General features: G+C 41.4%; 1 protein-coding gene across 5 annotated transcripts in view; it reads left to right on the plus strand.

Annotated features, from left to right (window-relative positions):
* Positions 1-23,995, plus strand: part of stard13a (StAR related lipid transfer domain containing 13a) — a 73,025-nt gene that overhangs the window by 43,106 nt on the left and 5,924 nt on the right. For all 5 annotated transcript variants that reach the window (XM_073874400.1, XM_073874401.1, XM_055208136.2 and 2 more), the window contains 5 exons: positions 11,105-11,176; positions 13,490-13,571; positions 16,057-16,120; positions 18,272-19,590; positions 21,568-21,735. In XM_073874400.1, coding sequence (XP_073730501.1) covers positions 11,105-11,176; positions 13,490-13,571; positions 16,057-16,120; positions 18,272-19,590; positions 21,568-21,735 — 1,705 coding nt within the window. The remainder of the gene's footprint in view (positions 1-11,104; positions 11,177-13,489; positions 13,572-16,056; positions 16,121-18,271; positions 19,591-21,567; positions 21,736-23,995) is intronic.

Consider the following 23,995-nt stretch of genomic DNA (forward strand, 5'->3'; position numbering starts at 1 on the left):
CACATTCAATTTTGACCACACCCGGATCACCTTAGTCGCCATAAGACTCAAACCGGTGACCTCCGGGTTATAAGCCCAACTCTCTAACCTCTAGGCCAGTGGTTGTCAAACTGGGGGCACGAGATGGTGCCAGGGGACCCCGTTTTATGACATTTTATAAAATACATAAATGTATCATAAATAAACTAACCAACAGAAAACGTTGTATAATTTAATACGTTTTGTTTAATTAAAAAGTAAGTTTTAAATTTTTGTATGTCATACATTTTCTTTGGGGGGCATGAAAGTATGCACCATGCACAAGGGGGGCCGCACGCTGAAAAAGTATTGTTATCAGACAGTTCATACCTTTTCACTTTTATCAAAGTTATGTTAACCTTGTTAGCTAAGTAGCCTAAGTGTCCATAACACAAGCTGTTTCTGCGTATCTAATGTTAATCTGGAGTACCTATAGAGTAGTATTACATAATTCATATTTCCAAAGAGTCTTTAGTTTTATTAGATTTATAAAAGACAAGCTTTACCGAATCTTTCAGATAACGTACGAAAAAATTTGGAGGATTAACTAGTTGCGGGAGGAGCGAGTCAACACTTTATATATAACACTGACTGGATAACTTAGGATTCACTACATGTTCATGTCATTTATATAATATGCACTTACGCGCCTATTTCAAACGTAACACAGAAGTGCTACTTACCGCATGCAACTCATGACCCGGTTGGGACTTTTTAATGAAATCCAGCGTTAAAACAAACACCCAAGCAAAAGTCTGCTGCTACCCCGGATAAACAAACCATATCCATTGTTTCCATAATGCTGGCTTACTTCTCCTTACATCCAAAAACACACTTCTTTTTTGATATTTTGATATAAAACAAAGCTGTCGCGTGTAGTGATGCCTGTAACTTGACCTGCGACTCTGCTCTCGCGCCCCCGCTGATTGACATGTGGGCGTGGTTTTCAGGGGTAAGTGCCCATAAAAACATGTGATATGTGTAGCGTAGCCCTGGAATGTTAGCAGTTCCTGTAATCGAAATAAACTTTCCAAAAATTGTCGCACCCTGGTGAAGTGCATTCGGCACAGAAAAAAACTGCTTTTTTGATACTTTGTCTATGTTTAGCATGAGGAAACAACTCAGTATGAATAAGTCAGAATGCATGAAATGCCATTGAACCCCCCTTAATTTTTAAATAAAAAAAGAACAGGAAGCATTCCAGCATTTGGCTATGACTCGTCGTCTTTGACTTGAAAAGCAAGGGGGTTCAATTAAATCGAAACTAAAGAAGCATAAGAAAAATAACAACGAGGAGTGGACCCAATAGAGTCTTTGTAGTCTGAGGTGACTTTTAAGGACACGAGTTCTGTGTTTTTATTTAATCAGACGTCTTGCTTGCTTAATCAAAACAAGAATGCTTTTGATTTTGCCCCTCGCCGCATGGCATCCAGTCTCTGCGTGTGTCATCCGTGCCTGCTGCTCTGTCTCATGGCGCGCTGCCTGTTGTCACGTCGAGGTGAGCAGGAATGTCGGGAGGGTCGCGTCCTGGCTGCTGAGATTAGACGCCATAGCAGCGCGCCACCAATGCAGAGGTGATGGCAGCATGTGTGGCTTTTTGTACATTTGGACGGGGCTTTGTGTTGGTGTGCCATTTTTTATCGCCACCTTCCGTGGTCCATTGTGCAGTTTTCTGTGACCCTGTTTGTTGTGCATGTGCCTTCGCGTTTGGTTTGTGTAGAGGTCGATTGTTTTGAGCACCTTTTTGTGTTGGGTCAGCGGGGGGACATTACATATTAGCGGTATGTGTTAATTAAACTCACGGCGGTTCTTTATTCCCACGCTTTTAACTCGGGCCTACCCAGAATCCCCTCTGAGCTTTAGACGCTTTCTAATGCTCTGCCTTTCTGAAACAAGCCCAGTGGTTGGGCTTTATTTGAGAGATTTATTAGATGTTGTTGTTTACCGCTGATCTGAGACCAGCACTTTATCTTTATGATGAGACAAGTCACTGGTGAAGGCAAAGGGAAAGTTGAGGTTAATCAATCCTACTGTAAATCACGACAGCGGGTGGTAGTGTGTATAAAAATGGATTGGGTTACATTTATAACATTTACATTCATGCATTTGGCAGTGCATTCAAGTTATTTGTGTTCTCCTCCCTTGGAATTGAACCTTTGACCTTTGCGGTGCTAATGCAATGCTTTACGACATCACAAGCAAAATCATGTTTTATGCACATAATTGATATTACACTATTCCTCTATTGCTGGCATTATGTCGGCTGTTGATAATCGTCTCCTTTAGTGATCTGAAAGCCAAACGCTTAATGGCTATTGATGCAAGCAAACAAACAAACCATTAAAACAGAACAAACATCTAGTGGTGAAATAAGGGGGCTTTTTCTGTCTGCGACAGCATGGATGGCTGCACCCGCTGAGGGTTTTGGTTGATAGCAGTGTTTGCAGTCTGTTAAAAGGCCCCATCGTGTCTTTCGGTAATTGCTTCCATATGTGATTGAGACTTTAAACACTAGACATGTTGAACATGTATTGGACGCCTCTAGTGAATAATCAGGTAGCGGATGTTGTGGAGTTTACTTGACATGTCGATTGTAATATACAGCATAAATGTGAATATGCCATAAAACGTAATATTGAAACTGAATGCTATTGGCATGTATTATATTATATTAATTAATCCTGGCCTCAGGTCATTCAGAAATAGCGTTTTGTTGGCAAAATCTGTTAAAGGAAAACACAAATCCGTTTTTCGATATTTTACTATGTTCTTACCTCAATTTAGACGAATTAATGCATACCTATCTTTTTTCAATGCGTGCACTTTTAAAATTTCTACAGCGCATCGTGAATGTGTTAGCATTTAGCGTAGCCCCATTCATTCCTATGGAATTCTGCACAAGCCTGGTTGAGGTAAGAACATAGTAAATTATTGAAAAACGCTTAGGTTACTCACGTAACCCCGGTTCCCTGAAATAACGGGAACGAAGCATTGCGTCAGTTAGCTGACGCTATGGGGGGAAACTCCTGTTTACTCCGTGACTGAAGCCTATTGGTTAACGTCTGTACAAAGTACAGACCAATGACGTTTGAACCCGCGCGCGGGAAGTACACGTCCTTATATAAGCGCGGTTCAAGCGTCAGGAGCTCATTATTATTCGACTGAAGCGCGCAGCCGAATACACTCGCTGCGTAGACGTTTGTAGCACGGCAAGTGACGCAATGCTTCGTTCCCGTTATTTCAGGGAACCGGGGTTACGTGAGTAACCTAAGCGTTCCCTTTCAATACGGTTCACTTCGCATTGCGTCAGTTAGCTGACGCTATGGGGGAACGTAATCCCATCACGCCGTGCATACACAACGTACAGAAGTGCCTTACCGGAGAGACACTGCGTGTGGCCCTATACCCGGCATATTCACAGCTTTAAGCAATGTGTAAGCACCATATAAATGTTGACGCGCACACGGTGGGGTTTTAAACGCACCGGGGGCACATAACATAGCACAAGACGGCGAGATACCGAGCGCGCCGCGGGTGTGCGAGATAAGTAAATTCAGAGTCACGTTGGTGAGCTCGCTGAGCGCACCGTGGTGTACACATAAAACGCATGAGCGTGCATGATTGAGCCGAGAGAACCTGCGCTCGTAGGGCAGGGACGTCTAAGCTGTACAATCTGACAACGTAGACGGCGAAGACCAGCCGGCCGTGTAGCAGATATCAAATAGATACCCCTGTAGACCAAGTCCATGAAAAAGCCAAACGCTCACAGAGTGGGCTCTATATAGGACATAGCTCATAGAGGGGCGTGAACCAGTGCGATGGTTTCAACGATCCATCTAAATAACCACTGTAAGCAACAGACATACATAGTGAGTGATCTGCGAAGCTCACGAACGGCCGTTCTGACTATAATATGCGGCAGAACGGTTCGTAGCGTGGGATTATACAGATACCACAATAGTGTGAACCCAGGTGCGCCCTCGAGCGCATCGGGATGCATATAGGTAGTATTATAGTGCACAGATCGGTGAGCTGTCCAAGCGCGCCGTAAATGTGTATTGACTATAAATTGCACGGGCACAGGTGAACACTTGAATACATCGTGAATGCATATAGATGAATCAGAGTGTTATAACGCACAGGCCGGCAAGATTCTCAAGCGCGCCGTCATGTGTTCTGATAATAAGTTGTGCGCACACGGGTGAACCCTTCAGTGCACCGTGAATGCGTATAGATAAATCAATGCACAGAACGCGCCGTGAATGTGTACAGATATGATTGATGAACGTACGGTGGGCACTCAACGCACCGTGAACGTACACAGATGAACAACAATGTATGTATGTGTCACAGCCGTGTATACAGATGAGCTTTTCCGAGCGCATCTTTAGTGTATACCGAAATGTTGTAGCGTGCATATGTGAGCTTCTCTAAGCGCACGGTGGACGCATATAATTAAAACCCATATCGTGCATACAGGTGAGCTTACGCGGCGCACCTTTAATGCAACAAACCTCACTAGTGCGCGAAGCAGGGATGTCGAAGCTGTAAACTGACAACGTGGACGGAGGGGACCAGCCGGCCGTGTCACAAATGTCAAATGAGAAACTTCTAAGACCATGCCCGAGGATCTAATCCATACATGGAGTAGACTTCATTGTCACGGGAGGTGATAACGTCAACGATCCATAAATAACCTGTATTGACAGGTGCGCTAGTGAGTGATCTGTGACGCCGATGAACAGCTGATCGTCTGATGTACGTCAGACGTATCTGTCATACAGGACCTTGGACAGTTCCAGAGCGCTGCGCCTCGGGCACCGTCCGCATCTGAGAAATGACAGACTTATGAATAAAGTGGATGGTCGGTCATAAAAGCGTGGTTCGCTGTTATCACCGCCACATATATATATATATACACGCAGGGGGAGAAAGCCGCCGTGCACGAGCCTCTGTAGTGAGGAGAAAGCTGTTCCACCTACAATTCGCGGGGGGAAGACTCTCGCTGTCACTAGACAGAATAGATCAGACTTTGCATAAGGACGCCTCGCGAAAGGGGTCCTAGCAGCTCGTGTCAACGTGTTATAAGGCACGTAATGTAGGTCGTGTCCCACGGATGCAATCTCTGCACGCCCATCGTAACGGGATAATATGTCTGCATCTTGGTAGTTAAGCACGAGATGCGTATCACTCTGATTGAACATAGCTTATAAAGCGATGCAATGAGTTTATAAAGGAGATGACTCGCCAGCTTGTACAGGGGGCGAGATCTCAGTCTGGGTCGGTAAATAATGAAACCACCGTAGTTTGCCCGACCGCATTATCACAATAACATGGTCGAGAGTGCTGCAGTGCTAAAATCATCCCCTTAATGGACCGTATGTACAGTACAAGGTGATTGATATGAGACAAACGGGCGTTCCACGCGCCGAAGGCTGATTGCCGTCGTAAAGCGTGTTCAACCCACAGCAGATGCTGGCGATCTCGTAATGGTAGCACTTCATGCAGCTGTGTGTAACTTAAGCATGAGCTTCCCGGCCGTCAGCTCGGGGCGGGACCTTTGCTTAGTCAAACTGAAGTGGAATTATGAACAGAATGCCACGATATTCAGTTTTCTGAGGCTCGTTAGAGGGGTACGTGAGCCCGTCTTAAACGAGATGCCGCACGTCTGTCTGTGCGCGCGCTTTGAGTTTTGAAACTTATTGTGGCGGGTAGCAAGCTCACTTCAGGTTGATATTACCCTTAATATCTCCGAGTATTGGAGCAGAGCGGAGGTGTGAGCGTCTTCGGATCCGCTGATATAAATCAGCTGTATGGCCGAAAAACGTCATTAACCGCTTGGCTGTAAGCCTTTGAGTAGCCGTCCGGAGAGGGCGCGATTCAAATGCTTGGAGCCATGGAGAGGTCTGAGGCTGCGTCTCTCTAGGAAGAGAGAATGACAGCCGTAAGACCGTGCTCGTTTGCGCCGTCAGCATCGTAGCGGAGAAACTGAGGTGGGCTGCGAGCGAATTTGGCAGAAAAGTGTTAGAGACACCGTACAGCCGTGGGGTGTCAATACACAGTATATGGCCAAACCGGGTTTTTTTTTTTTTTCGGCAAGCGTCGATAGAATTATGGACAGCGGGCCATGTGTGCGTATTACTGATTGCTTGTCAGTAAGGCGAGAAAGTGTTTAGAGACACCGTACAACCGTGGGGTGTCAATACACAGTATAGTAAGCACGGAAATTACTCTTTTTAGAGGAATTCAATACCGTTCGCCACTATAGTGAGGTCGCATAACCAACAGTATTACTCAGTATGTTTTGGATAAACAGCACACAGAAAACATTTCAGGGCAGTCCAGCCGAGGCGCGACTTAACCCCTCTTCAGACAGTTCTATGTCGACGCAGCTGTGCTGCGAAGACCAGAGCTCGGCCGTTCAGCTGCACGAGCCTCAGTAGTGACGGTGACCCGAACGGCTCACGGAGCAGAGCAGTATGTCTAGGTGGTTTAATGTCAGACTGAACCCATCGCAGAGAGGAAGTCTGCCGTGAGGCCCGCGGTTTTGCCGTTTATTAAAAAGGGCAGAAAAACCGGGTATATAATAATGTACCAATATTCAGCGCACTGATATAGGACGGGACTGAATAATGTTTAATGTCAGACTGAACCCATCGCAGAGATGAAGTCTGCCGTGAGGCCCGCGGTTTTGCCGTTTATTAAAAAGGGCAGAAAAACCGGGTATATAATAATGTACCAATATTCAGCGCACTGATATAGGACTGGACTGAATAAAGGGAGGTATTCGGGCCTCAGTATGTTAAACAAATTCGTTCTGCCTCTGATTCCGTCTAAACCAGAGAGAAATGACCGGGCAGACTAGTAGTGAGCTTTCCGAAGTGAGATAGACTCAGGCCGGTTAAGCTCTATAATAAGTGTTTTAGCGCTCAGATAGAGGCGTGTCCGCCTTATCGAGCAGACGAATGAGATCGCGCCGCTCCAGGGGGGAGGGGCATGAAGCTCTGTATAGACGAATAGTGAGCCGGTTAGCTCTTATAATGAGTGTTCTTGATGCTCCAATAGCGGCGAATCCGCCCTATCGAGCAGACGAATGAGATCGCGCCGCTCCAGGAGGGGAGGGGCATGAAGCTCTGTAATCGTTGAACACTAGACAGCTGCATTTAGAGGCAGCGAGCCGTAAGACTGCGTGCTAACTACGCCGTTAAGAGATCTCACCACTGCGGGGAAAGGAGCGAGGGACTCCGCGAGCGTGGAGCACGAGTGGCTGTGCTATGACAGGAAACAGGGGCAGATCCGCCCGTGTTTGCTTGTCGTATGCATCTTTCTAGTTTTACGGTTCCCCCGCTTGTTCATCTCAACAAGAGAGGAACGGCAGAGGGGAGCAGCAACACAGACAGAACAGCCATGCGTCATATAAACGGTATCACCCGATGCACTCGGGGGATTCATATGTGTCAGAGATTTCGCCACTGAATGTGAGAGGAGCGAAGGGACTCTGTAAGCATGAACGGTTGCGATGTGACAGAACACAGGGGGGGTTAGTCCGTGTGTGCAGGTCTATGCATCCATCTAGTCTCATGGCTCGCCGTGTGTTCATCCCGGGGAGAGAGGAACAGCAGGGGGAGCACGAAACATGGATAAGACAACCGAAGCATATAAGCGCGGTCCCGGCGTGGGAGGTGCCAGACCGATGACGCGCTCGGGGAAATTCATAGCAGGAAGGCTCACTCAAGCCGCTGTGCTGGACGCTATTACAACAGCGCCTGCTCTTTTAGCTTACAGCTTTATATTAAAAATATTGATCTTACCGGGCGGCCGCAGGGGAGACCTCGTCAGGCATGTGTCCGCTGCACAGGGCTCGTACCACGGCAAGCGAAGGCTATCTTCGGTTCTCGGCCGGAAAGCGGCAGGGGAAGACGCTAGACCTGCATTCTGCTGTCTTCGGTTCTCAGCCGGAAAGGGCAGGGAAGACGCTAGGCCTGGACTCCGCTGCAGGGCTTTTGTCGACGGCGAGGTAAGGCTTCTTGTTCTTCGGAGCAGCGAGAGGTTCGCGCTGAAGGAGAAATTAATGAGCTCCTGACGCTTGAACCGCGCTTATATAAGGACGTGTACTTCCCGCGCGCGGGTTCAAACGTCATTGGTCTGTACTTTGTACAGACGTTAACCAATAGGCTTCAGTCACGGAGTAAACAGGAGTTTCCCCCCATAGCGTCAGCTAACTGACGCAATGCGAAGTGAACCGTATTGAAAGGGAACTGGTGTTTTCCTTTAAACGCCATGTTAAAGTCCTCTAAGTACACGGAAGAAGATTTGGATGAACGACTGCTTGTACGTCAAGGTGCAAGTATTTTTCTATACAATTAAAGGTGGTTTGCAGAATAAATGAGGATTTTGGCTGAATTTTTGAGCCTGTTGCCTTCAAAAAGGACAGTAAAGAGTGACGGGAGACTTTTTTAAGGTAGAGATTTTTACATGCACTTACAGGGTTTTGCAGCGAACGGCCAATGAAATGACTAAAAGGACATTTGTGAAAATAATGCATTTGAAGACCCTAAACCTAACCAATGCATAAATATATATATATTTTTTTGACATATGTGACCCTGTCTGTTAAATCCAGGCTAAAGCTCATAATGAAGAGATTAGAAGCATCAATTAAACATAAAAAATCAGACTTCTAACCAACATCACTACTTTGTATACTTTAATATGTTTTTTCTAATTAAAATATTACGTTTAAGAACAAAATTTTCATAAATTTTCTTTGGGGAGCTGCGAAGGAATGCACCGTACACAAGGGGGGCCCCACGCTGAAAAAGTTTGAAAACCACTGCATTAGATTATATGGGATGATATTATGTAGAAAACAGTAAATCACAACATAAAATGACTTTAACTGGGTTTTCACAGACTGGGTCACACATTTTCCACCCTAGTTTATGAATGAATGATTGTAATAATTGTCTTTAAAGGAGCATTTCACCCGTAGAAACATTAATCTTTTTTAAAAGTGTGTCATATTTGTAGTCAAAATGTAACATACATTTAGAATTTGGTGCCTATTTGACAGAGAAAAGGGGTGTTTGTAGTCTCACTCCCTCAACAAAGATATTGCACTTCCTTCTTTCAATGATGCAAAATGATGATTTTTGCATCATTGAAAGAAGGAAGTGCAACACTGAAGTGTGTATTTCTCCTGTCTCAGTGGCAACTGAGAAAATGATGCATGATCCTTCAAAAACATGACTGGGGTTCTAACTATACAAAGCTAAATGCAAATGGGTGAAGTGTCCCTTTAAAGAGCACCTATTGTCTGATTCACGATTTTACATTTCCTTTGGCGTGTAAGTATCAGTACATGTTAACGATATGCAAAAGGTACAAACCCAAAAGTAAACGATTGATGCAAGTTATCGTCTCCAACGTAAATCTCTTTTCACGGACTGACGTCAGAGGTATTCAGGCCAATCACAACAAACAGATTAGCTGGCCAATCAGGGACACAGAGCTTTTCAAATCCGTGTGTGTTCAGGAAGACAGTGAAATCTAGAGCTACAAAAATGTACGGAATGTGGAAAATAATGTGTTTGTTTAACCATAAACCATGCAAACACATTGTACTATACCAATTACACAAAATAACATTGTTTTTAGCAATAAAATAGGTGCACTTTATAGTTCCATTAATCCTCATGTTATTCCAAGTCATGGTTGTCTTAGAAAAAATGGATGGAAACAGGTATGAAAGTGGAAAAACGCAGGGCAAAAAAGATCCAGCTGTGGGCTAAATTATAGTCTGTGGTAACTTCAGGATAGACTCTTAAAGACCAGATCAGATGCTCTGATATGAGGTAGACGCATGTTTTCTCCACATTAAAGCGATGAGAACAACCAGTAAGTGTAGGAATCTCAAGTGCTGGTTTAAATCAGCTGTTATGCCCAGCGTTGTGTTCGGACTCGGAGGGAGATTTCTGCAGGCTTTAAGTGGTTCCTGTTCAGCAAATATGTAATTTAGCATAAGTATGTGGAGAATCTTGTACGAAAGGGATATATAATTGTCGGCTTGTGGTGAGATCATTTCCTGAACCATGTTCTTTAGTGACTTATTTTGAGAGACACTTTGTTGTGATTGTGAATGTCAATGAAATCTGAGGAAAATTGACCTAAAGAGAATAACACACACACAAACACATGCTTTCCCGGTTTATTCTTAATACTTATCCGAACTCTACATTTAAATCTGAACTTTATTAAAGGAATGGTCTACTCATTTTCAATGTTAAAGTATGTTATTACCTTAACTAAGAATTGTTGATACATCCCTCTATCATCTGTGTGCGTGCACGTAAGCGCTGGAGCGCGCTGCGACGCTTCGATGGCATTTGGCTTGGCCCCATTCATTCGGTGGTGCCATTTAGAGATAAAGTTAGAAGTGACCAAACACATCAACGTTTTTCCTATTTAAGACGAGTAGTTATACCAGCAAGTTTGGTGGTACAAAATAAAACGTAGCGTTTTTCTAAGCGGATTTAAAAGAGTACCTATATTTTATGGCGTAAAAGCACTTATGGGCGTACTTCGACTCGGCGCAGTAACACCCTCCCTCTCCCATTATGAGAGTGAGAAGGGGAGCGGACTTTTCAGGCGAGTCGAAGTACTCCCAAAAGTGCTATTACGCCATAAAATATAGTTCCTCTTTTAAATCTGCTTAGAAAAGCGCTATGTTTTATTTTGTACCACCAAACTTGCTCGTATAACTACTCGTCTTAAATAGGAAAAACGTTGATGTGTTTGGTCACTTCTAACTTTATATCTAAATGGTACCATTGAATGAATGGGGCTAAGCTAAATGCTATCGAAGCGCACACAGATGATAGAGGGATGTATCAACAATTCTTAGTTAAGGTAATAACATATTTTAATATTGAAAATGAGTAGACTATTCCTTTAATAATCAGCCTGACAGATATGCATGCGACCCTATTGGTTAAATCCATGCTAAAGTCTCATCATGTAATTATCTAAACTGTATTTGTGATAAGATTCAAATGAAATGCTAAATATATGATTGGTTTTTTTTCAGAAATTGAAGCAAAAGAGGCATGCGATTGGCTGAGAGCGGCAGGATTCCCACAGTATGCCCAACTGTACGAGGGTAAGAAATGTAATGAATATCTACAAACACATAGAGATCTGTCAAGTAACCAGTTGTTGATGGCCAAATATTTCTTGTGTGGTTGCAGCTGTGAAGTTAAATAATGTTTAAAAAATTAGGACTGCGGTAGGGCGAGAGAAAGAGATCGAGTTGACTGTTCAGTTTGAAATCACACTTACTGTATACTATCATCCCAACTATTCTTCGTTTGTTCGTATGGACTATATGAAATATAAAGCTGCATTTACACAGCTGTGTGCTCGATTTGTCATCACATATTCTCTTCACTTTTTTTCTGGTTATTTTGAGGCCATGGCGTGCTATTTGCAAGCTAGAGTTTCTATCCAAGAGTAGGAAGAGGTCATGGGAAAAACTCCTCATTATCACTGCCGGAAAAATGCAAGCCCTTGCCTCAGACTTCCGCCCGGGCCAACAGAGGGGTCGAGAGGATGCTGTTCTCTCGCTCTCTCTCCCTCTCTGTCTTCCCCTGACTCCTCCTCCTTTAGATGCTTTACGTCAGTGAACGATACAATGTCAACAGTTCTGTATTTAATGTCAATTCAGGTTTCTTACTGTAGCTTGGCTCTCGTGAGAAACTCATAAAATGGAAGATGCTCGACTTGGCCGCGCAAGGTCATCATGACACTGAAGTAAACAGAGCGCTCCCAAATTCCACCGGAGGAACGGTGACTGTTCATCACAGCTCGCTGTCTCTATTGGTGCTTTGCTAATAGTCTCCATTTGTTTTAGCCTAACCGTGGGAGTGCAGGATAACCCTTGGATCGGTTTCAGAGTCTCTCCGCTGTGTATAATGTAATCAGTGAGGGCACGTCTGACAGAAATGGTTGTTGCTTACACCACAGCTGCGATTCTGTGATCCTTTACAGAACCTTCCCAGATGTCTGCATGGGCTGGCTAAAGAGACTTTATATATCTATCTGGATGATTCTCACGAAAACTTGGTTTTAAAAATGTCAAGCATGAAAATGTAAAAATTGCTTAAATTTACTTTTTTCCCACCAGACATTGAAAAACAAAGTCTGGAGTAAATGGGAACATTAATTTAAAAACTTTTACTTATCATTTAACACTTTTTGTAACATAATTTAAAAAATTAGTCCTAAAAAATCTCATTACCGCAACAGTCAGAAAACATCAACACTGACATATTTTCAAAATGACATGACAAACCTGAAAGAACATAATTTGGAGATTCTGCACATGCATTTAAAATCAAAGTATTATGCTTCTATTAATTAAATTAACATTTAATAAGCATCTGTTGCGGTAATGATAATCAAAATGTCGTGTAAGCATTCTGACAAGACAATATTGCAAATTAACTGTAAAAAAATGATCTTACATGGTAGCCATCTTGAAGTAACTGGTCCATGTGCTTGGTCAATCAAACTTTATTAAAATTCTGTATGTGTGCTTAAACTGTTCTCAAAAAGTGTTGCGGAGGATGAGAACATCAGGCATGGACACATCATTTTCCTAATTTTTCTTCATTATTATTATACATGAATATTCAGTAAATATTTTTTCTGTCATCTAAAGTAGTCTAGCAAAACATCCATTTATTTTTTTTCATAATATTTTTGTGTTCATTTGATTAAATTACAACATAACGCATGTTCAAACACAGCCGGACACATTGCCGGACACATAATGAGAATTTCAGCAGAAAATGAGATAAAATTTACAATTATAACTTCTTATGTTGAAATCACACATTGTGCAAGGTAGAACACAGTATTGTGTTAATTCTGATGCTTTTTAATGTTACTATATTACACATTTTAAAGCTAAAATCATTAGTGCCGTGGTGTTTCAATGGTTTCGTGAGAATCACCCATCTATCTATGTCTTAGTTTTTTTTTCGAAACATGAGTTTGTAAATGCATATATTTAATGTAATATCATGTTGTGGTAATGATCAATTTTGATAATGATAATCTAAAAAATTTAAATAAATCTATAGGAAATATGTCTTAAATCCTCTAAAAATAATGGTTATTATAGTAATTTCAGACCTTAATCTTATATGTGCAACACAAAATTGTTTTTTTAAGTCTGGATTTCATGAGAATCACCAATTTGTGACCCTGACTGTGAAAACAAGGCTATAATCTCATAATCTATTAAGGATTATAAATATATACATGACCTTACTCAGGCAATATTAAAAATATATATTTTCACATAATGTTCTTTAATTATACGATGTTTAAGGTAGAAAAAGTAAGTAACAAAAATTGCTTCATTTGCGTCTTCACAGAAACCTGATCTGCTTTCTGTATCTGTATGCAGATTCCCAGTTTCCCATTGAAATATCCGCTGTCAAGAGGGACCATGACTTTCTGGACAGAGATCTTGTGGAGACTCTTTGCCGGTAAGATTAGAGGTCTACATCAGGACTGTCTGTCTTTCTATGTGTCTATCTACCCAGACAGAAAGAGGAAGTGGTAAGATTTTAAGAATGTGAGCCCTTACGGGAAAAAAATGCTTATGGAATTGTCCGAGATCGTTTGATTTTTGGTTTATTCACACTGCCGATGATTTTTCGGAATCTGTGCTTGCATTCACACACATACCGTAAAGATCCTGTAAAGACACGTGAGGTATTTTAAGTCCTGCACTTGTTAGGTTTTTCCCACAGTGTCTAAAGTTTACTTATTATCCCGCACGTGCATTTTTGTTTATGACAAGATGATAAGGAGCGATTGATGCGCTGTTCTGTCATGCTGGTGACTGATCTTAGCTCCTGCGTTTAAATCCATGTGTCAAAGAGCTGAACCATAACTTTTTGTTGCGATGACACGCACGTCCTCACTACAGCACGCCCCTTAGGGAATTGTTTATGCTTCTTTTTCACACAGAATGTTTTCCGTAAATGTTATGGCAATGTTACTAGGTCCTCTTTACAGGAGCGACCCCAGAACATATACAAGACGTTTTTGTGTTCACACAGAAGCCTCTCCTGACAATTTTACGGAATTTTCTGGAACCAAAGTGCTGTGTGAATGGGGTTTGACTCTTGTCATCAGCCTGTCTTGTAGGAAATTTAATACCACACCATCACTTAAGTGACAGCTGTAAAAGGTCAAATGGCTTTTACTGTTAATCACCCATACTGGAATGGTCACATACACCTATGAGTCATGAAATCAAAAGAGATGCTGTTTATTTTCTTAGGAAATACAAGTGGTCGTCAGCAAGAATCATTAACACAAGTATGGAGTTTACATTTACATTTATTCATTTAGGAGGTGCTTTTATATAAAGCAACCTACACATGAAAGTGCATTGAACATTTGCAAGTTGATTAACATTTTGTGGAGTTTAATGTAAATTACGTAATTTAAGAAAAAGGCAGCAAAGAAGAAAGACTTTTACCAGAAATGCAAAGATGTCTGTTTTTATACTCTGGTAAGAACATTAAGATGAAATAAAAGAAGCATTGATGAAAAAACTGACGAAATATTGTGCTCCTAAAACTGTACAGAGACAGTTTAATATCGATTGAAATAAGTGGGGGCTTGGTACCAGAAACAATATTCCTTGCGTCATGACTTAACAAGCGGATTGGTGGTTAGTCTCGAATGTGTACTCATAAAATCTGCAAAATTAGCCATACTAAGCATACTTTTTATGCGTTTTCCCAAAACCTGTTCACGAGCAAGTGTGTTTGAAGAAACTTCAGCTGGTCTTTAAAGACCCGCACACAGCCAGACTCGTTGCCCCTCTTCTCAGTGTGCATGCACGAGAAAACTTAGCGGCGCTGGCCCAGTGGCGACCCCACCTCTGTAGCTGTCTGACCCATGTCCTTCATAAAGTCTGTCCCCTTCCCTGACGCTTTGATCCCTAATACAGCCCCCGTGGAGCTTGCTCTGATGTTCCTCTCAAAGGCCTGAGGGAGCATTGGGGGTCTGGGCTGACTGTATAGGCTACTAACAGATGCTTTTGTGTGTGCGTGTGTGTTTTACTGTGTGTGTGAAACAAGGCCCGAGAGTGTTGAGGGTTTCTAGCAGGTTGTCTCCTTTTCTAATGCCGGTAATGACAGCGTTAGTGAGATCTGACAGCTTTACTGTCACAGAATACACAGACATGCTGCTTTTCAGGACAGCGTCTGCTGGCATGTTAATTGCATTTTATTTGTCACGCATGTTTACGTATATGTATGTGGCCATCTGGACCATGGATGTTTAATTGGGTTGGCAATGTGAAAGAAACCCTAAATCTGTCAGAAATACAGCTGAATTATCGTGCTGATGTCATATTTGAACATTGCAGGGTGTCAGAATTAACCAGTCTGGTTTTATAGGTAAAATAAGGGCTTTGTTTGTGTCTGGATTGGATATGAAGTCCAGGGGTCTTCCCTCTGTTGTGGAGAAGATGTGTGGAAAGGGTAAAGGGATGGAAAATACTTCTCCAGGGGTGAAGATCAGTCAGATTAGAGCGTTAAAGGGAGCCTTTAGGATTACATCAAAGAGAAGGTGGGCGAGAAGGTGGATTGCCCCCTCCCTCCTTTCTCTCTCTCTCTCTCTCTCTCTCTCTCTCTCTCTCTCTCTCTCTCTCTCTCTCATTTTTTTCCTTCTGCAGCCAATGTCTCATTCATAGTCATCTCCTGTAAGAGATTAGAACCTGCAGCAGCCAAGCAGTCTCGTCACTCAATGCATCAGCCAATCAGGACGCAGATAGTGTGAGTTTCTTGAAATCTATACCTGCTTGTAGAGAGGCAAGCGGAGGTTGGACCAACGTAGGATCTACAGTGGATTATCTCTCTCTCTCTCTCTCTTCTGTGGCTGTATGGTTTCTTTGTAGTGGAGATGATGAAAGTAATCGATGCATCAGTGACCGAATCTTTTCTCTTCCAGCCGACTCAACACTCTCAACAAGTGTGCCTCTATGAAACTGGACGTGAGCCTTCCCAAAAAGAAAGTGAGTGATTTATTTATCGCATCATGCTCATGAAGCTTGTTTTCTTTATATATTGGTTACTTGAAGTGGTAAAAAAAGACATGTCTGGGTATGTCACCTCAACATGAAAAAAGCAAAACTATTTTGTTGCATTATTTGTAAGGCAGTTGGCAAAATGTAATGCAAAGAAAACGTTCTTATTACCATAATGTAAAAAATGTATGAACTATTTGGTCGTGGCATTATTTACAGTATGCACTAAATGTAATGTTTTAAAGGGACACTCCACTTTTTTTGAAAATATGCTCATTTTCCAGCTCCCTGAGAGTTAAACATTTGATTTTTACGTTTTGGATTCCATTCAGCTGATCTCCGGGTCTGGCGGTAACACTTTTAGCATGCATAATCCATTGAATCTGATTAGACCATTAGCATCGCACTAAAAAAATAACTAAAGAGTTTCAATATTTTTCCTATTTAAAACTCTTCTGTAGTTACATTGTGTACTAAGACCGACAGAAAATTAAAAGCTGTGATTTTCTAGGCAGATATCACTAGGAAATATACTCTAAAATGGCGTTACTACTTTTAGCATAGCTTAGCATAATCCATTGAATCTGATTAGACCATTAGCATCGTGCTAAAAATAACAGATATTTCTCCTATTTAAAACTACTTATATATAATGTCACTACGCCTGCTGCACCTACCGGTATGTTACGAGGGCAAAGTCCTTTATTATTATGGCAGAATGAGAGTATAGTACCAAGCCATATCGGCCTAGAAAATCAAAACTTTTAATTTTCTGTCAGTCTTGTACACGATGTAACTACAGAAGAGTCCATTTTTAAATAGGAAAAATATTAAAACTCTTTGGTTATTTTTGACAGTGTAATGTAATGCTTTAATGCTGCTTTGAATAATAAATTACAGAATTTTCATTACTGTAATGCTGTCATGACAATGCCGTAACCTCAGTGATACTAAAAATAAGCTTTCCTGCTTATGTTTTCTTAACACGTTCTTGTCTGTGGTAAAAGAACCTGTCCCAAGTTTTCAATGGATTATCAACTGCTTAAATCAAAGCAGATTACATTAAAAAGCAGCCATGACCTGTCAGGAGAATTAATACTGCAATGTAAACTTGAATCGCTTATGTAAGTTCAGGGCACATTTAAATTAGTTTTTTGTTGTTTTGCTGTGTATGATATCCTATAGGTGTTTTCTGACCCTCCTGATTTGGGTCTTTTCTGGGTGTTGCTGTCTCCAGTGAAACCAGACAGCGATTTGATCCTTCTTATGTGAAACCTCTTGTTTGGGTGATATTCGAGAATTCCCCAAACCTGCTTATATGACTTAAGGGATGCTTTGGAAATAGTTTTCCTGACATTTTTCAAATACCACAAGTCTGTTGCGACATCATCATTGTTAAATGCATTAGGTGTGCGATATTATAAATAGGAAATGAGTGAAAGTACATGCAGTGATAAGAGGGCGTCTCTTCTCATAGCTGTTTCCTGTGCTGTAAGCATATTTGTTGGCTTTACAATCTGCACCAAACCCTTGGGTAACATCTATAAGGTGATGCCCCCCAATATCACCATTAAAAGTTGCGATTTTCTTGGCCGATATGGCTAGGAACTATACTCTCATTCTGGCGTAAAGATCAAGGACTTTGCTGCCGTACCATGGGTGCAGCAGGCGCAATGATATTATGCAGCGCTTGAAAATAGTCCCCCTGGTAACTTCCAATAGCAGGGGAATATTAATATCAATGCGCAGTCCTTGATTATTACGCCAGAATGAGAGTATAGTTCCTAGCCATATCGGCCTAGAAAATCGCAACTTTTAATTTTCCGTCTGTCTTAGTACACGATGTAACTACAGAAGAGTCAAGTTTTAAATAGGAAAAATATTGAAACTCTTTGGTTATTTTTAAGCGATGCTAATGGTCTAATCAGATTCAATGGATTATGCTATGCTAAAAGTAGTACCATCAGACCTGGAGATCAGCTGAATGGATCCCTGTAAAACTGTAAAAATCAAATGTTTAACTCTAGGAGAGCTGGATAATGAGCCTATTTTCAAAAAAGTGGAGTGTCCCTTAAATCAGGTTCCACAAATTATTTAAAACAATTTTGAGACCAATATTGTGCTTTCATATCTATGCAGAGTGAGGACTCGGATGAGGAGGACCTGTTGGCGATCAGCACTAGATGGACATTTGAAAGAGACAGTCGCTGCTGGTCACGTCTGCAAGACATCGATTACCTCCTGGGTAAAGCAGAGGATCGGAGTCCCTCGGAGATCGGGGAAGGTTTGCGGACCACCGTGAGCAGCGAGAGCATTTTGACGGATCTGAGCGAGCCGGAGCTCTGCTCCCTTCACAGCGAAGACTCCTTGTCCGCCATGCCCGATTCTGCCTCGCTCTCCCAACTGCACTTACCCAAAAATCTGCCTCATTACGGATCACTACCTGTCAAGAGCAGGCGACGCGGACGCACGCGCGCCAAAGACTTCCTGCGGAGGATGGAGACGCTAGGCCGGACGTGGGGACCATCGATGGGCCGGTCAGAGCGTCGGTCTTTGGTTATCAGCGGTCCGGTTTTGCAAAGCGAGCCCGAAGCTCTTAAAACTCTACGTTGTGTTCAGATCTTCAACGGCGAGCCTTTAAACACTGAAAATGTGCCACCTGCTAACCACTGCCCAAATTCACTCACCAGCAGCGAGGCCAGCAGTCAATCGGAGACCAGCGGCAGTGCCGGAAGCACGCCAAACACGAAAGGTCGAGGGTTGAAGCTTCACACCGCTGGTAAACGCATAGGTGTCTACCTGGAGGATGTCGATGTTCTCGCAGGCGCCCCCCACAGGAGGAGACCGGTAGAACAGAGTCGTAAAAATGACTTTCACTCCTATGAGGAGTTATTAGTTCACATCCCAAAAGATCACAAGCCGGGTACCTTCCCCAAAGCGCTTTCCATTGAGAGTCTGGTACCTGCTAGTAAGGACCACCATAAGAGTTGGAAGGTTCGGGATTCGGAACAGCAGCCGATGAAGAACAGGAAAATAGGAGGAAGGGATGTCCGACCCGTGACGCGCTGCTGCCCGCGGGGAAGTCGGATCAGCGTGTACGATAACGTACCTGGCTCACACCTATACGCGAGCACGGGGGATTTACTGGACCTCGAGAAGGAGGATATATTCCCGCACTTAGATGACATTTTGCAGCATGTGAACGGCCTGCAGCAGCTCGTAGACCACTGGTCTAAAAACGTCTTGCCGGAGACTGAAGGGGAGGAGGGCAACGGTGAGCAGGACCAGAGGATTAAAGATGGCCAGTCCTCAAGTCAAATCACACTGGACTTTGAAGGGACCCCAGTAATAGGCCTGACTGACGGGAATAGGGATGGGGTCTCACTAAATGACACGGACACTTCCAGCACCAGAGAGAGGAGAGACTCAGGGGTGGGAGCTTCTCTCACACGACCACGGTGAGGCTTTAGTCATTTTTTGTGATTTATTGTTTTCTACATAAAATCATCAAAACTGTGCAATTCTTTACCTATTGAAATAAGGGTAGTTTTTAATTGAACATTTATATTATTTAAAAAAAAATACAACCCCAAAACAGAAAAAGTTGGGATACTGCAGAAATTGTGAGTAAAAAAGTAATGGAATAATTTACAAATCTCATAAACTTATATTTTATTCACAGTAGAATACAGATAACATATCAAATGTTGAAAGTGAGATATTTTGAAATGTCATGCCAAATATTGGCTTATTTTGGATTTCATGAGAGCTACACATTCCAAAAAAAGTTGGGACAGGTGGCAATAGGAGGCCGGGAGATTTGGATGTACATATAAGGAACAGTTGAAAGACCAATTTGCAACTTATTAGGTCAATTGGGTCATGATTGGGTATAAAAAGAGCCTCTCAGAGTGGCAGTGTCTCTCAGAGGTCAAGATGGGCAGAGAATCACCAATTCGCCCCATGCTGCGGCGAAAAAGAGTTTTCTGAGTTTCTTAGAGAAAAATTGCAAAGAGATTGAAGTTATCATCATCTACAGTGCATAATATCATCCAAAGATTCAGAGAATCTGGAACAATCTCTGTGCGTAAGGGTCAAGAAGCGAAAACCATACCGGATGCCGGTGATCTTCGGCCCCTTAGACGGCACTGCATCACATACAGGAATGCTACTGTAATGGAAATCATAACATGGGCTCTGGAATACTTCCAGAAAACATTGTCAGTGAACACAATCCACCGTGTCATTCGCTGTTGCCAGCTAAAACTCTATAGGTCAAAAATGAAGCCATATCTAAACATGATCCAGAAGCACAGGCGTTTTTCCTGGGCAAGGCTCATTTAAAATGGACTTTGGCAAAGTGAAAAACTGTTCTGTGGTCCAACGAATCAAAATTTGAAGTTCTTTTTTGGAAAACTGGGACGCCATTTCATCCGGACTAAAGAGGACAATGACAACCCAAGTTGTTATTAGCGCTCAGTTCAGAAGCCTGCATCTCTGGTGGTTTGGGGTTGTATGAGTGTGTGTGGCATGGGCAGCTTACACATCTGGAAAGGCACCATCAATGCTGAAAGGTTTATCCAAGTTCTAGATACATATGATCCCATTCAGACGTCGTCTCTTTCAAGGAAGACCTTGCATTTTTCAACATGACAATGCCAGACCACATACTGCATCAATTACAACATCATGGCTGCTTAGAAGAAGGTTCCGGGTACTGAAATGGCCAGCCTGCAGTCCAGATCTTTCCCCCACAGAAAACATTTGGTGCATCATAAAGAGGAAGCTGCGACAAAGAAGACCTAAGACAGTTGAGCAACTAGAAGTCTGCATTAGACAAGAATAGGACAACATTCCTATTCCTAAACATTGGTCCTCCTCCGGCTGTTCCTTATGTGTACATTTGGCTTTTCCGGCCTCTTGTTGCTACCTGTCCCAACTTTTATTGGAATGTGTAGCTCTCATGAAATCCAAAATGAGCCAATATTTGGCATGACATTTCAAAATGTGTCACTTTCAACATTTGATTTGTTATCTATACTCTATTGTGAATAAAATATAAGTTTATGAGATTTGTAAATTAGTCCATTCCTTTTTTACTCACAATTTCTACTGTGTCCCAACTTTTTCTGTTTTGGGGTTGTATATTGTTTTATTCTTTGTTGTTTTGATTTGTATTTTTCATATTGCTTGTTGTGTTATTTTATACAGTGTATTATTTGTTGTTGTTCAACGCTTTAAGATCTACATTTAAAGGCGCTATAGAAAATAGTGTTTATTATTATATTGTAAAGAACATTATGTAACTTTAAGATCTTTAATATTGACTAATGTCATGTCAAAGATTAAAATCAGTGATTGAAATCAAACTTTGATGGTCTAAATCTCATAGGTTATAGACATTTTTATTCATATTAGTTTTGTTTTGTTTTCAGGCTTAGATGGCCCAGCTTCAGAATGTCAAACCTCAGCCAATCAGGAATCTCGTTACAGATATCTAGCCAATCAGTAGGCCAGCTCAGTTTGCTGCAAAAGTTCTCCTTACTGCGTCTCACTGCTATCATGGAGAAATACTCAATGTCCAACAAGCAAGGCTGGACTTGGTCAGTTACCTACAAGCAGGTTAGATAAGCAGTTAAAATAAGTATTACAATAAACACCTTGAAATGTAACAAAAAGCAAGGATGGTTCATAATGAGGGGCTCCTCTTACCTTTAAAATAGCGAGGAGCGTTCCGTTTACCTCACAGTCTGGAATCTGATGAGAAGCTGAAGTGCAGAATGATGTCATAAAAAACATTGATCTGTATTGGCGGAAGTGAGAGACTGGAAGATTTGAATGCTTCTGAATGTGAAAGTTAACCCAAAAATGAAAATTCAGAGTTTCGTTGCAAAACGAGATAACCACCGTTTTGTTAATTGTTCAGAAATCGCGTTTTTTGGTTCTGCATTCCAATTCATTTCAATGCAACTGCAGTTGGTTTGTTTTGATAACTTAAAAAATACAGCCAAGTAGCACAATAAAACAAAATAATAAAATGATAACATAATAATAAACATGTTTTGACAAAAATTTAAAAAAATCGATTTATCTTGTTTTGCAACGAAACTCTTCAATTTTCTTATTCCAGCGTTGTTACAAACTTGTATTTATTTCTTGGTTCTGCTGAACACAAAGATATTTTAATGAATGCTCGTAACCAAGCAGATCTGGGGCACCATTGACCTCTATCATATGATAAATAATACAGTAACACTTTACAATAAGGTACATTAGTTAACATTACTTAACTACATTAGTTAACATGAACTAATAATGAACTGCACTTATACAGCATTTATTAATCTTTGTTAAGGTTCATTTCAACAATTACTAATACTTTGTTAAAATCTTGTTAACGTTAGTTAAAGGATTAGTCTATTTTCTTTAAAAAAATCCAGATAATTTGCTCACAGCCATGTTATTCAAAATGTTGATGTCTTTCTTTGTTCATTTGAGAAGAAATTATGTTTTTTGAGGAAAACATTCCAGGATTTTTCTCATTTTAATAGACTTTAATGGACCCCAACACTTAACAGTTTTAATGCAGTTTAAAAGGACTCTAAATGATTTCAAACGAGGCATAAGGTTCTTATCTAGCGAAGTGATTGTCATTTTTGACAAGAAAAATAAAAAATATGCACTTTTAAACCACAACTTCTCTTCTTCCTCCGGCTGTGTGATGAGCCAGCGCAACCTCATGTAACTGCATATTGACGTCGAAAGGTCACGTGTTACATATCTGAAACGTACATTTGTGGACCATTTTAAACAATAAACTGACACAAAGACATTAATTAGTATCATTCTACACACAACAACATTGGAACGGTCCTCTTTCTCCACACTTGGAAACACTGGGGCGTAGTGTTGACACATCATCCGTGACGTCTTGATGTGATGACATATTGCGTGAGGTCGCGCTGGCGCGTCACAGGACCAGAGGAAGACGAGAAGATGTGGTTTAAAAGTGCATATTTTTTATTTTTCTTGGCAAAAATGATAATAGTTTCGCTAGATAAGACCCTTATGCCTCGTTTGAGATCATTTAGAGTCCTTTGAAACTGCAATTTTAAACTGCATTAAAACTGTTAAGTGTTGGGGTCCATTAAAGTCCATTAAAATGAGAAAAATCCTGGAATGTTTTCCTTAAAAAACATCATTTCTTCTCGACTGAACAAAGAAAGACATCAACATTTTGGATGACATGGTGGTGACAAGTAAATTATCTGGATTTTTTTTTAAATGGACTAATCTTTTAATGCACTGTGAACTAACATAAACAAAGATTACTAAATACTGTAAAAAATGTATTGTTTATGGTTTGTTCATGTTAGTTTATACATTAACTAATGTTAACTAATGAACCATATTGTAAAGATCTTTTCCAACATTTTTCAAATTAAAAATGTATACAGGTTTGTAACAACATGAGGGTTTTTGGGTGAACTATCCCTTTAAGGCTTACATATTCATACTAAAAGGCAAAACAACTACATTTTCAATTCATTGAGTCTTATATGAAATTTGAGTTTATTTATTCTAAACTTTTTTAAGGAGGGGTCTCTTGATAATAACATAATTGTACTCGTACAGCTTCTCAATTATGTACATACATTGAGTGTCTTTAAAAGATGAATCTTGGAAAATCCCTGGAATGGGATTTTTTTAAGCGGAAATCTGTGCTGTCCTTTCTAACGAAACCTTTGCTATTATCAGATGACACATGGATCAAAATAACCGCTCGGTCAAACGAGTCTTGTTGAAACTCCAGAATTTGTAAAGCACAAACATTTCATCTCGCTATCTAAATGACAGATCTTG

Source organism: Misgurnus anguillicaudatus, chromosome 12 (genome assembly GCF_027580225.2).
Source record: "Misgurnus anguillicaudatus chromosome 12, ASM2758022v2, whole genome shotgun sequence".
Classification (NCBI taxonomy): domain Eukaryota; kingdom Metazoa; phylum Chordata; class Actinopteri; order Cypriniformes; family Cobitidae; genus Misgurnus; species Misgurnus anguillicaudatus.